Genomic DNA, 14373 nt, shown 5'->3' with positions numbered 1-14373 from the left:
AACAAGGATTGATTTATCAGCACCAGATACGTGAAAAGAGTTAAAAAAGTAAAACCAACTGACTTAATGATGGAAAACATCTAAAATGCTTAACTTTATTACTGAATAATCCTAGCTATAGTTTATAACCAGGCTCATAACCTATAATTCCTGCATTTGTACTAATCTTGAACCAGTAACAGACTTTCTCAAGATGCAGCATTATAAAAGCATTAAAGCTAAAAACTCAAGTTGAAAATAAGCCTCTAACTCCAATTAAAACAGCAGCTTAAGACAATTAAGAACATGCAAGTTTTCCTAGCACACAGCAACCAGGAGAGTTTATGGCATGAGCCACATGAAGAACACTCCGAATGTCACATCAGAAAAATAAGTTATCCACATTACTTTCAGCCCATTTATCCACTTAATGTTCTCCTTTCTGACTACCATGCTATGAAATCAAAGAATAGCATAAACAAAGAAAACTACAGAATACAATAACAAGGCTACATTTCAGTCAGAGGCAACACTAGTTTTTTTCCTATGGATCCTTTTAGATATTGTTTTAAATGCTTCTTTGGCTTAATATGGTCTAAACAAACTGTTTTCTTCTCAGACACCATCCTAGAGAGAAGGAAGGAGGGATTTAACACTCCTGATGACAATAAAGAACACTGACAATAAACAAGGGTATTTTATGTTTAATCTAGCATAGTAGAATATATCCATCAATTGCAATGAAATATCTATGTGTAGGTAATAACCAGGAAGAGTGGACTTTATTTTTTTAATCCATTTTTCTATCATAATGATGTTGATTATAGTCACAGATCCCAGAGTTGATTATTTTTGCAAATATCACACAGAATTAGTCCAACCTTGACTCGGGTCATGGGGTCCCCAGGTTTGGGAAACAGCTGGGCTAAGACAATCCAAAGCTGTTTGACCTAACTGCTACTCCAGGAATATAAAGTACACCACAAAACCAAGGAAAAACTAAACCAGAGCTATTCAATGTATATATATGCTAAAAAAAATCTAAACACAGCTTAGATAACACACAACTAGTTATTGCCACCTTCCTTTGACACCAGTTTAACAACTGTAATAACTAACAAGCATCTTACTTCTACTGGAAAAGATATTTCAATATATCAATAAAGATGTTTGATTCACTTGAATTTCAAACTGATTTGTAGATCTTTATTTAAATTTCCCCCTGATTTGACATAATCAAAATTGTTTCAGTTTTCTTCAGGAATACAATCACTAACAAAAGAATCAGTAGCATTTTACCTTTAATATTTTTTTAATAGAAAAATCGTGCTTAATTACAGTGAAGAATTTACAGCTGAATTATTTGGTTGCTAAGGCATATATTGGCAGCTTCTGTAAAATATTAATATTTCTCACATCCAGAAAAGTTACTCTGGATTCTGAAATACCAAAGCAATTTCAATCCAATTCCTGAATACCCTGGATAAAAAAGGAGCTATCAGGAATCAAATCTTAGTCACAAGCCACGAGCAGAAAAAGCTCAGCACACGCTCCACGCCAGACACTTCAGCACAGAAAGACAGAGACAATTCCACACCCAAATTCCCCTGGAGAGAAGAAGATGAGCTGGCAGGCAGAGCCACCATCCATCCCATCATGTTTGCTGAGCAGACAAACCTGCAGTCCAGGGGAGCTCTCAGCACGAAGCAGAACGTGCCAGTGCTGGGAGCACAAACCCGCTCTGGGCTCACTTACTTTGTACGACTCCATCCGGTGCTGGGTTATCACTGTCACCTTCTCTAGCACTGTTCTTAATCTGTTCTGTGTTGCATGGGAAATAAAAGTAACGACCTCAGCTGGCACATCAGTAATTCCTAGTTTTTTAGCTAAAGCAAGAAAACAAAACAAAACAGAATTAGCTTACCCCCAATAGAAAAAAAACCCAAAACACAAACAACGCTCTAAAGGACTTGACATCACAACTTCGTTTTCCTGAGTAGAAAATTCCCTGGCAGTGTATTTTTGTGGCTTTGGTGACACATTCATGACCCCTGAAAAGGGTGAGACTGTACACATTTAAAAGAGAGATCAGAGAATTTCTTTAACACTTGAAAGCATTTAAGAACTTTGCTGAAGTTTAGCCTGGCACACTAAACCTAGGCATATCAGTGTATGAGACAATCTGAGTTCTCAGGTGTTCTATGTAAGAAAAACCAATTCCTTTACTTTCAGAAACATTAGTGCAGATGAATTTCAGTGTCAAAAGGGTGAGGGTGCAGCCCAAAGCATTCTGTTGCATCCTTTAGCTTACATCACTGGCATAGTACCAATAACAGAAATTCTTTAGGGAAAAAAACCAACTTATTAATTGAAGGCAAAGAATTCAAATCCTATGAAAAAGAGTTATTTAGAAACACCAGCTGTCCCCCCAACATATATTCATGGTTACTTGGACATTTGATACTTCATGCTGAGTTTGTAAGGAAAGCAAACATTCTACAGTCTAATGAATTTATATATTTAAAATAACCATCCAAGCTACAGAAGAAAAGAAGATGGGTAACATTTAAGGATTCCTAAATTCATCAAAACAATTAATAAGTTTTGGGTATAAATTCATAGGTATATGAATATATGTACTTACTTAAACTACAGTTCTACAAAGGCATATGTGGTCCCAGCAGGGCAGTTTTCTGGACAGAAAACTCCTGTGTGCATGCACAGATATATGTATTTTACACAGGAAAAAAAAATGGGTAGCTGTATTTTGTATGGACCATTGGTGCTGACTCACCACAAAAGAATAATTACTCTGAGTCAGTGTTCCATTGAATGGACACAAGACTTCCAAAAGTGGTTTGGCTTGGACACATGAATGGTTATGCCAAACACTACAGGAAATTTGTGACTATTTTGGGAAGTGCTTCCTACAGAGACAACTGCAAGAGGAATCCTTGTCTGGGGAGAGGTCCCTGAGCAAACACCGACCTTGGCTGCACTAGAGTGAATGTTTGCTTTGCAAGGCGTTCCTACCTTTCCCTGGCTAAATTTGAGAGCAAGAAACCATCCCACTGAAGAGATCCCATGTCTGAAGAGATCAGGCTGGCCCCAGGAGCAGGGTGGGGCTGCTGCAGGGGGAGCGGGCAACTGCCCCGTGCCTCACCTCCTTCCTTCCCTTTCCCTTCGCTTGGATCCCTCTCCAGCGGGATCTCCATCCCATCCCATCCCATCCCATCCCATCCCATCCCATCAGGATCTGTCCATTCCAGTGATGGCTGGACCACAGCCCCACTGTTCTCCCCAGCACAGTTCTCTACTCCAGCTACCGCTGATGTTCATTTCAGGGATTCTTTGAAGTCGTTACCTCTTTAACTTAACCACCAACTCCCTATCTTACATGTTACCTTAAGGATTTCAGCAAGATGTATATATGATTTTTAACTAATTTTTGCTTTATCATGGGGAAGAAAATAAATTAAACCTTTCTTGGTGCCCAATTTGTTCTGTGTAATAGAGCTGGAGCTGCGCTCAGGCTGCTGAAAGCTGAACGCGTAATGGGAAGCAGACACACGCATTAAATCCCAACACTGCAACAGCCACCGAGGCAAATGAAGTCCTTGAAGTTGGAAGGATGATTCCTATGGGCAGGAGAAATTCCTCCAAGTCAGACTGGCAATATTGAGGCCTATCTGAGCATGCACCATTTTACTATGCAAACACGTGTAAGCAAAGCCATCAGTCAGAAAACCCTAGTCTGAAAGATAAAATGCAAGAAAGAAGGGACATTTCATTAACTACCATCCAGAAAGAGGCCTGGAGATGGAAAATTCTGTCCTATTCTAGGTAAGGGTGAGAATGTGTAATTGTTACAGTTCTTTGAATTTCACTGTAACTGTAGCTATCCAACTGCCCATAAAACACACATACTCCTTTTATAACAAGAACTGTTGCCATCTTTTGTTTTTTTTCACCACAATAAAGGTCTTTCTAATCTTAAAGAATTTTATTCTAAGTAAAGTCAACCATTATAGGACTTTTCTTGTCCCTTTAACTCTTCAGAAATTCATCCATAATCAATGCCACATTCTCTGAGATACCTGATGCCTCAAGATTCTTGTCCTTCATTAGCCTCTGCAATATCCCATAACTTTCTTCTCCTAAAATCCCTCAACATAATATTCCCAAGTCCAGAAAACTACCCAGAGGCCATAGAGTCCCTCGAGAATCTGCCCTGGGACTTACCCTTTTTAATGGGTGTCTCAGAGACCTCGGGGGTGAGACACAAAGCTGCCTCTCCAAGTCTGCAGATGGCACCACCTGAGCAGTGCAGAGGGAAAGGACCTGGCCAGGGAAACAAGAGGAACTTCACAGAACTCCTGAAGGACAAGCACAAAGCCCTGAGCCTGGACTCTGCAATGCCATGGGCTGGGGTGAGCAGCAGCCATGGGAAGCACAGAGAGCCTGGAGGCCAGCAGGGTTATCCAGGTCCCAGCACTGCACCTGGCACCCGTGGGTTGTACCTACAGCAAAAACAGTAAATCAGTGGTAGCCAACCCACCAAGGGAGGCAACTACTCCTCTTCACTCAGCCCACATTAACAATCCTGCACACTTGGGTCACCCAGCACAAGAAAAGCTTTAAAAAACGTGAATCCAGGAAAAAAATCAATGAGATGGTCATGGGGTTGCAGCACACAACCTATATGAGAGGAACACGAGGGCTCATTTTCTTGGAGTAAGAAGACTTAAGGGAAAGTTTATTGAGAAGATGGAACCAGATCCTTTATTAAGGTTGCCTGGAAGAAGAATGAGAAATAAATTCATAAACTGAAACAGCTGTTTCTGACTGGCTATAGGGAAGAATTCTTTCATGAAGACAAATAATGGAACACGATGCACAAACAAGTTGTAGACTGTCCTACCTCTCAAGTTTTTAAGACTTGGCCAATTGAAGTCCTAAACAACCCAGTCTGAACTGAATGTTGATCCAGCTTTGCTCAAGAGACTAGAGTGATTTGATGATCCCTGTCCTCCTGCATACGTGCTTCCATATTCCTTACTACTGCACAATCCTGTGACATCTCTCCTACATCTCAGATCATCTCCTGGCACACCTCCCAGTCCAGATTTGTCCAGCATGCCAGCTGAGCACAGCCAGAGACCCTGAGCCTGGCCAGTCTGTGCCAGAGAGCTCACGGGCAGCCAACCAGGCAGAAGAGCAGAGAAAAGGAAAAAATGGGTTCATTTCTCCCTCAACTCAGACACACAGAGGGGGTTTCTATCTAGCTCCTGATTTATCAAGTGTCTCAAAAGTGACCTGAAGGGAAAGAATAAAGGCAAATGGAATATTCTATCGCTTAAGGCTAAAATTCTTTGGAAAACAGGATAAGGGGAAAATAATTCAATTTCCCCCCAAATGAATTAGCATCAAGGAACCAGACTACAAAAAGATTTTTAAAAAGTCATCTTGTCATCCACACGATTCATCATGTGTGGAAGCATCATCACATCTTCCCTGCTCTAAATTACATTAGCTAAACCCTGTTAGCTTGGGATGTCAGAAGCAGGGTGCATTCCAAAGCTGCGTACTACATGAAGATTTGGCACGCTCCTTAAATATTTGGATTGTACTTGGGGCAAGGGCGGAAAAATTACCAATTTCACTTAAGTTTGGAAATGCTGGCCTGGTTGCACTTTCATACACAGTTGTTCACACCACTGTGCTGAATCCTCTGACCTACGAGATGTTGTGACAGCACTGCTTAGAGCCTGTCCCTTTTTAGTTTTCTGCTCCTCAGAAAAAATGCCAAATAGAAACTGAATCTATGCACAGGGCTAGCATCTGTTAATTTTCATGTTTTCATATTAAAGTCTTAGTTTTGTGGTTTTTTTTTTCCTTGACTGCCACTTCTCCTCTTGAGATGTGCTCTCATTTATGAATTTCGTAAAATGAAATGTATAAAATTTCATCCACTCTCATTTATAAGAAGCATGCTGGAATCCTGTCTGCCATCAAAGGAAAATAACACTTATCTCTAAATAGGAAACTCCTGACATATTCTTCTAGTCTGCTTAATTACTTTCCCCAGTGTTAATAGGAAAAGGCTTCTCTTCCCTTTTCAAGATTCCCTAGAGTGATAATGATGTGAGAACAGAAATATGATTTATACTTTTAAGAAATTTATATATACACATATATATTCTAAAATACTACACATAGTTAAATTGTAACACAAAACACAAGTATCCATGTTATTACTCATTTTTCTAACCAAGTTTTTGGACAGTTGGCTACATCCACTGATATTTTTATTTAGGTCCCAGCATTCTGAATTCTGGTCTTAACTGGACCATCTGATCTTTACAATATATACACTTAAATATGTGCAGAAATTAAGGAGAAAATTCAGATTAAAAAGAAAAACAAAAAGAACTTCTATCAACAGAGTGCTTTCCCCTGTCTTCTGTTTTTAGAAAGTCGAACTTCTTTCTGATTTTTAGGTGATCATCTCCTTTACTTTACTTTAAGTTTGATGATGTGGCAATCTTAACTTGCAGTCTTATGGTCAAAAGTATCATATGTGGAATTTAAAAAGAGTTGCTTCCTTTTAAATAATACATTTTTTAAATTTAGACATTTTGGATAGCAAGTATATGCCTCAAGTCTTTAAAATTACTTTAGCAATGTAATTTTGTACTTTTCCTAGAGCTATGATAAAAACATCATCAAGGTTAACAACAAAAAGGGAGCTGGAGCAAAGCAATGCTCCAAGCTATAATTTTAACCAATCTCTCCAGTTGAATTCAAGTTTTGATATTTTTAGAGACAAAACTAAGGTCATACTCTTTATTCAAGTGCTCTTGCCAGATCTCTACTACACCAGAACCAGGTACAAGACCATCAAGAATTGATGACTGATTGAAAGAAAACTTCAATTCTTTGTGGCAGAACTCAGTCACAGCACATCCTCAGAGGCACCAGATGCTACTGAAGAGTCACACAATCCTACATGAGAAATATGAGGGACAAATTTACACTCAAAGTGCAAATTCTGAATCTGCCAAGCATTATAGAATAACACAATGAAGTCTGCCTATATGTTAATTCTTAATTACATGTCTGGAAGCTTTAATAGCAAACCCTGGTTCAATCAGAGTTTAATAAAGATCTACAGTATATAAGCATGCAGAGAAGTGTGTTAGGATATTTTGTTACAAATAAACTATATTATATTTAATTTTTTTTTTATATTGCAACAGTTACTATAAAGTCAGAACTTAGATACAAGTTCCAAAAACCTTGAGGGAAAAACTGTTCAGCAATATTATTCTGATATTGGCATATGTGTCAGTAGCACAAGATTGTTTTTCACAAATAAGAAAGCACCTAAATCTTGTAACTGAAAACTTTTTAGGTCTCAAGAAGTGAAAATTCTGCTATCATCTGCTTAGATATCTGAAAGTCACTGACTTTGCTGCACTTTAGAAGTTTAATTATATTTTATTGATCAAAAACCGAAACAAATCACAAGGAGGATACTGCCCTATTTGGGAAGCAGAAGAAAAATACTGTCTTTGCAGATAGGCTTTCAAAGAATCAAAAAGTTACTTCAATAATTTATACTATAAGAGGACTGACAGGATTGAGATCAAAGATAAAAAAAATTATTTGTAAAACATCAGGTCTGACTCTGATTATTGATGTGATAAATTATTGAGTGCCTGTATAAAATCTCTTTACGTTTACACTCAAAACAAAAAAACCTTGAAGAACTGGCTTTAAGCAGTTAAACAGCTTATATTTAGGGCTTGAGTTGTCCTTCAAGAGCAATGTGAGAGTGCATAATTAGTGTCTATTTGCCCAGCTGCAGGAAGCACTCACTCCTATCACCCTAACACCAGGAGCAACTTCTTGAACTTTCAATTCTGTGCATGAAATATTGGCCCAAGATCCAACTGGAACCAGTCTCGTTAGCTCCAGACCCCTTCTGCCATTACAGCTGGCCAAAAAATGGACAGAAAAGTCCATCCCCCTCCAATCCAAGACATTCATTATTTAAGTTTTTGTTTAACCTCATTCAATACCATCAGATCTAGGAAAATGCAGCAAAGAAGCATCTGGTCAGATGTACCCACAGCACACAGTGTTGGGCTGTGCCTCGGATTGCATCTGCAATTGAGGCTCAAGCCCCCTTCCCACATCATCCCAAAAGAACCAGCACAGTTTTGTGCCTCAGTCCCCCATCAGGAATAGCAATGTATTGGAAACACTACCACTTCAATTCCTGCAGCCTTCCAAACTATTCAATTCTCTAAGAATGAACTCTATTCCTTCTTTTCACCAGCATAAGGGAAACTGACAATTTTATAGTGCTGCTGTAGATGCAGCAGTGAAATGTTTAAAACACCTTAATCTCTGTACAATTACATATAATTAAATACAACATGACTGGTTAAGTAGACTCTGTTCAAGAGTTACAATATACAGGAACTTCTGGAAATTACAGTCTGAAGAAATTGGGGTAAGGGGGAGAGAAGTTCACCTTCTGAAACTAAATAAGCAATATTTGTGTAAGACTCAGCTTGTCTTACACAGAAAGCAAGGCATTAAATCAAGAGAAAGCAATCAGAGCTTTGTCTGATTAATTTGTCTGTGTATTAATAATTCTAAGCTGAGCAGTCCCATTCAAATTGTCAGGCTGAATAAACACAATGGGGAAACAACTCCACTGTACAGAGAGGCTTTAATATCCTGAAAAACACAAACAGCAATTACTGAACTCACTTCTCTCAGCCTCATCAGGTAACTTAAGATTAGGAACTTAAGAACAGGATACGTCTCCCACAGAGCAGTGTCCTCAGCCCACAGTCACCCATCAGAGCTGCATTCCTAGTGCTATCAAGGGGAAAACCCAACCCTAAATATTAAGCTAAAGAACGAGGGATAGAACACAGGAAAGGAAAAAATTAAGGAGGTTGTTTAGGTTCAGAATACCCTGGGGTTGTGTTGGGGGGGCTAGCAGTGCCCCACAGAGACTTTCAGTACTAAAAACTGAAGGCAGAGCTTGTTAAACAGTGGTAGGGCAAACAGCAACTCCTAGTTCTGATGATTAAAATTAGAGATTCCTAGGGGTGCAAGATAACCCAGCGATTCCAGGCAAAGGAAGCACTAAGATAATTTTAGCTGTAACCTTCTGGTTTCAGTCCCTTGAATAAAAGCTTCAATTTAAGTCTTACTAACTAAATGCATAAATAATTTAATCAGTGTTGACTTGCTGTACTGTTAAGCTGGTCTGCTGCTAGAAGACAGTATGAGGAAAGGAGAAACTACAGAATGTTAGTTGCCCCTTCACAAAAACCAAGCCAAATGAAGTGGTTGGAGCAGGCACCTCTGAGGAAGCTGTAACCAGGAGCGTGTTTAGGAAAGCCCCAGGCCAGGGAGTGTTTCCTGCCAAACTAGAGAATCCCTGCCAAGTGCTTGGAGATTTGCTGCAGCTCTCCTGGAGCAGGTACAAACCAGCACTGCTCTGAGAGGGGCAAATGGCCAAGACACAACAGCTCCAAGCCACCCCCACCTGCAATGGGAAAGGTTCTGCAAACCAGACCCTGATACTGGTCAACACTTCCAGCACACCTTCATGGGGAACAGCTACTTCTGGAGAGAATGACTTGTCATTGTTATTTACAAAACAATGGAAAACCCTGCACTCCTGACTTCAGTAAGCTTGTTTGTAAAAAAACCACTCCTCCTCTCAGAGCTGAACAACTAACTCATGAGTGGACTTCTGGACAAACTGCACAACCTTACTGAGAACTCCTGATCTGCTGGGAGTAGTTGTCCTACACTTCTGCAGGATTACCCACCTCAGGCTGATTGCCCAGGAAGCATATTGTGAAACTGAGAAACTGTTCAAACATTGGTTATTTTTTTAAAAATAAATTCCAAACTTGCAGATTAAAATCTTCAGAATACATACCATGTTCAGTGCAAGACACAGTAGGGAAAAAATATAACCAGCCATGTAATGCAACCTAAAGGAATAAAAATGCTGAATAAAACGCCACACAATTTTTAATATTGTCTTCTCCTGCTCCCTCCAAAACAAATGACAATCAAACTATTTTAGCAAAGATTCAGCTGAGACTTTTAAGCTCTGTAGTGTGAATGCACAAGCAGAAAATCATTCAAAGTTATGTTTCAGGCATGCTAGTGGATTTAACTTTTTCAGTACAAACTATACTATAATAAATACTTATGTATTTATATAACTGCATAAAAAGTTAAGTAAACCTACACTGGGTAACAGAGTCCATCTTCCTTTCTCTAACAGTAATATTAGGAGATGCTGCTAGAAGATTATTAAAACAAAAAATGTGTTGTGCTCACTGGGCACTAAAATTATGCCTTGTCCTGTCCTGTCAGAGCATCTTATCTATTAGGTCAGGACAGAATTCTTTCTCCATTAATGTTTCAAGTAACATTTTGAATCTGCAACACTGTAAAACAAAGAGTTCCACAACTTAACTGCAGAGCTGGCAAAAGCAACCTTTTTGTTTATTTAAAACTTTTACTTTTTCATTTTAATACACTTTCTTCTTATCAACAGAAAACAAGCAGAAGAGCGCCACTCTAGAGGGGTGCATGGGTGTAACCATTTTAACACAACAGAGTCAGAGAGACAGTTGCATCCATGCAAAAATCTATGTGTAACCCTGGCCATGGACTCATCCTATTTTCTGTGCTGATTCCAAACAGTTCATAGGATTTGGAGTAGGACAAAAAAATCAATCTTTCTCATCAAGTAGAGAAAGAATTTGTCAAGAATCTGACATTATCCTATCTATACAACTTGTGGTTTTTTTAATGAAGTCATATAAGATTGACCAGCAAAAGGCCTCCACTTCTCTAAAGTCTCAAGCAGTGGACAAGTCTGAGAACTCACTCACACTTCATGCTTTTTGGTGAGAAGAAAAACTACTTTGAGAAGAGGTCTGTGCTACTGTATATATAACCAGACAATCCAGTTTCCAAAATTCTTTCTCTAAGCTAGATAATTAAACAGCTGAAAGGCAGCTATTAATCATCCATAAAGAGTATTTTTTATTACCCTTGGTGGTTTGTCTCTAACAGAAGCCAGCTAGTCACCAAACAACATTCTGCACAGGTATGTGGAGGCTTGGAAAATGGAAGGAATTGCCACAGAGCATGGAAGAATACACACATGAAGAGTGCATCTAGGAGCAGAGAACACTTGGAATTGTGACAGCAAGGAAGGCTTGCAGCTTGATCAGGGAGGACAGAAGAATATCAGCTCTGAAGGAACATAAGGTACTACAATTAATTGTTTGCCTGCTCTCTTCTGTAACTAACCTGTGTCTCACCTAACTTCTTTTAGAAGAAATCAAAATCTCAGTGTTAAGCAAAGACAATATCCTTAAGTTTGATATTTAGTTACTCCTCTTTAAATAATTCAGCTTTAAGATTATTGTTGTGCCATTTGATGTGTGTATTCTAAAAGAAGGGTGGGAGCTGAAGTCATTAAAAGGAAGCATTGAAGGACAAAGTCTTTGAGAACTACAGCTCCACATCCTACCCTATAATCCCAGTAATGTGCTGCAGCAATTGAACAGTGTGAGGAAAATACTAAAGACAGAGGAGAGGATGAGAACTGAAACAGAGGCAGGTCTCAACAAGTCAAATAACACACAGATTACAGTTACATGATCTTTTCTTCTTCATCTTGGTTTTCCCAAAACAAAAAATACAGCATAATAAGCATGTCCAAAGACATTCAGGAACATTCAAGAATAAACACAGAGTGACTGCAGAGGACTAGAAAATATGTTCACTATTTTTATGAATAATAGTAAATGCCTTTTGTACTTGGTTACTCACTAGTGTCAAATCAAAAGAGATTTTTACAGGGACCAGACCAGAAAGAACTAATATGGCAATGACACCAACAGGAGTCCCTAAGAAAACAACAGAGAAGTTGTTAGTTGGGGATTTATCTGTTTTCATGCAGAGTAGACAAATGTGTTTCTTGAGCTAAACTCAAAATAGTAAACCAAGAGAGGACCTCAGGCTTAAACACCATAAATACATGATTATGACAGTACACCAGGTAAGACAAAGATGGAGCAGAACCCCTGTAAGAATGTCAGAGATGACGAACAGATGCCAGCATCCTATAGCATAGTTCTCACAAGGAACAGAACACACTCTCCATCACATCCACAGGATTTAAAGGAATACCAAGTATAATAACTTGCCTATGTGGTTCTATTCTTTTAAAGCAAACTATGTGAACAGTACAGACATTTTGACAATTTTTTCTCAAGAAAAAAGCCATCTCTGACACCACAATCAGAACAGGTATCACAGTTGTCACCACAAGCCTGATGCCAGGCAGACTAGTGAGACGTGAGACTTCGTCTAAGGAGGCAGGATGGGCATGTCAGACAGGGAGGATATGCACAAAACCCAGGAAATTCAAAGGATACCAGAAGAGTAGAAAAAAGATCATAACCTGAATTTCAAAAATGTCAGGACCTTCATCTGTGTATGCCCAGGATTAGAATTAAAACTGCCAAGATCAGGACATCATGCCACATTCATTAATACCAAATAGAGCATCACCAGATCCACCACTGAAAAATTTAACCAGGTCAGATACAGTCACTTAGTTTTGTCAAAATAGCTTTAGTTCATGATAGTTTATATTAAAGTTGCACTTCCACACTATTGTGTGCACGGACAGATGGTGGTACCTCATCTGGCACAACTTTGTGTTGCAGCTACTTCCTTGAAAACAAATATCCTTTGGTTAGCAGCAGAATGTCTTTGTACCAGTTCAATATTTGGCTCTGACTTATTTAACACAAGGGACTGCAAAACTGGTTAAACCACAGATTAACCCTCTCTGCATTACAACCACTGAAAAAAGTGTCAAACTGCCAATGAGTTATAGAAAATTCTGGACTTCTGTGCAATAAACTCAGCATCATGAAGGAGGCTGGCAAACGCATTTCTAACTCATGGGAGAAGGAAAGACTGAAGGAAGTTTATGAAGTTTCTCAGAAATTTTAAGAAATGAAAACACTACAACCTTAGTATGAGCAGCAGGATTGCCAAATAAACATAATGAACAATCATTCCAACATATTTTTAAAAATATTACCTTTTACTTTTTCCCCCTTAAACGATCCTTGAAGATGCTGCTCACTGATCAATGACTTCCTCCTCCACAAAGATGTTCCAACATGTGTTGAGTGCTGGGGACATTAGCACCACCTCTAGAGCATGGAGTTTGCCTACAGGGATAATGTAAGTCAGCTTTATTGCAATATTGAATGGTTCTCTAAGGTTTTCTTTTTATTGTTCTTATTTTACATCCATGGACTTTATAAATTAATCTGGTAGAGAATGCATCTCCACAGAATGATGATCTTAATTTTGCTCTCCTTTGCAGAGACCTGGAAATTTAAGCCGTTCAATTCCCAGATGCAAATTTATTCTGAGGCTGGGTAACATATTTTGGTGGGCCCTGAAGGCCAGAACTGCCTTCCAGAAATAGCAAGACCTTTTAAAGATGGAGCTTCAGTACATTCACAAAACAGAATGAAAACTGGGTGAAAACAAAATTATTATGGTGAAAAGAAAACTTGAATTCTCTAAATATTTCTAAGACCAAGTAGTACGGTCATGCTCTCAGTTCAGCTGGAGTAAAACCTTTGAAAATGATGCCTGAAGAAACAGCATCATTTTCTTCATAAATAATCATAGTTTAAACATAGCTAAATTAATCATATTTATTTTGAGAAATTACTGCTTGATGAAATAACATCAGTTCTGACACCTAAAGGTGATACTGCTAAAAGCATAACTCAGATTCTGTAGTGTTGCAGAGCCAATAAGATTAATAAAAAGAAAACCTTGGAAATACACAAAAAATATTGAACAGAAGCTGCCCTACCTTTCACAGAAAGGCAGACTCCAAGCTCTCAGGTGGTACTGAAGTTACCATTCCAACACATGTTGGGACATCTTGTAAAACAGGAAGTCTAATCATGGACCTATTAAAGAAAGAACAACAACAGGGTTTAACATTCTGCTGAAGTACTTACTGGTTATGTTTATTTGGCAACACTGCTGCTGATACTAAGATGGGAATTTATTCCCACCTTTTTTGAAAAGGAAATAATAAATGTAAATAAAATATCATTGTCTTATAACATTGTAACATTTACAATTGATTCAGCTGGAATACACTAAACTCCAATCTCAGCCTAAGAAACAACTCTCACAACTATGGACACTGATTAGCAAACTGGGAGCAGCACACATCTTCTCAACTAAATACAATTTCTAGCAAATTGCTTGTTTTATACTAAT

At 38.6% G+C, this 14373-nt stretch overlaps 1 protein-coding gene across 1 annotated transcript in view; it reads right to left on the bottom strand.

Annotated features, from left to right (window-relative positions):
• The window catches only part of LOC111934701 (transcription initiation factor TFIID subunit 4-like), a 146630-nt gene that overhangs the window by 81839 nt on the left and 50418 nt on the right, over positions 1 to 14373 (bottom strand). The window contains exon 11 of the mRNA XM_023934879.2: positions 1735 to 1865. Within this exon, the coding sequence (XP_023790647.2) occupies positions 1735 to 1865 (131 nt within the window). The remainder of the gene's footprint in view (positions 1 to 1734; positions 1866 to 14373) is intronic.

Source organism: Cyanistes caeruleus, chromosome 12, assembly GCF_971803275.1.
Source record: "Cyanistes caeruleus chromosome 12, bCyaCae1.hap1.1, whole genome shotgun sequence".
Classification (NCBI taxonomy): domain Eukaryota; kingdom Metazoa; phylum Chordata; class Aves; order Passeriformes; family Paridae; genus Cyanistes; species Cyanistes caeruleus.
The sequence above is the reverse complement of the archived record's forward strand: the minus strand, read 5'-3'. Positions and strand labels throughout refer to the sequence as shown.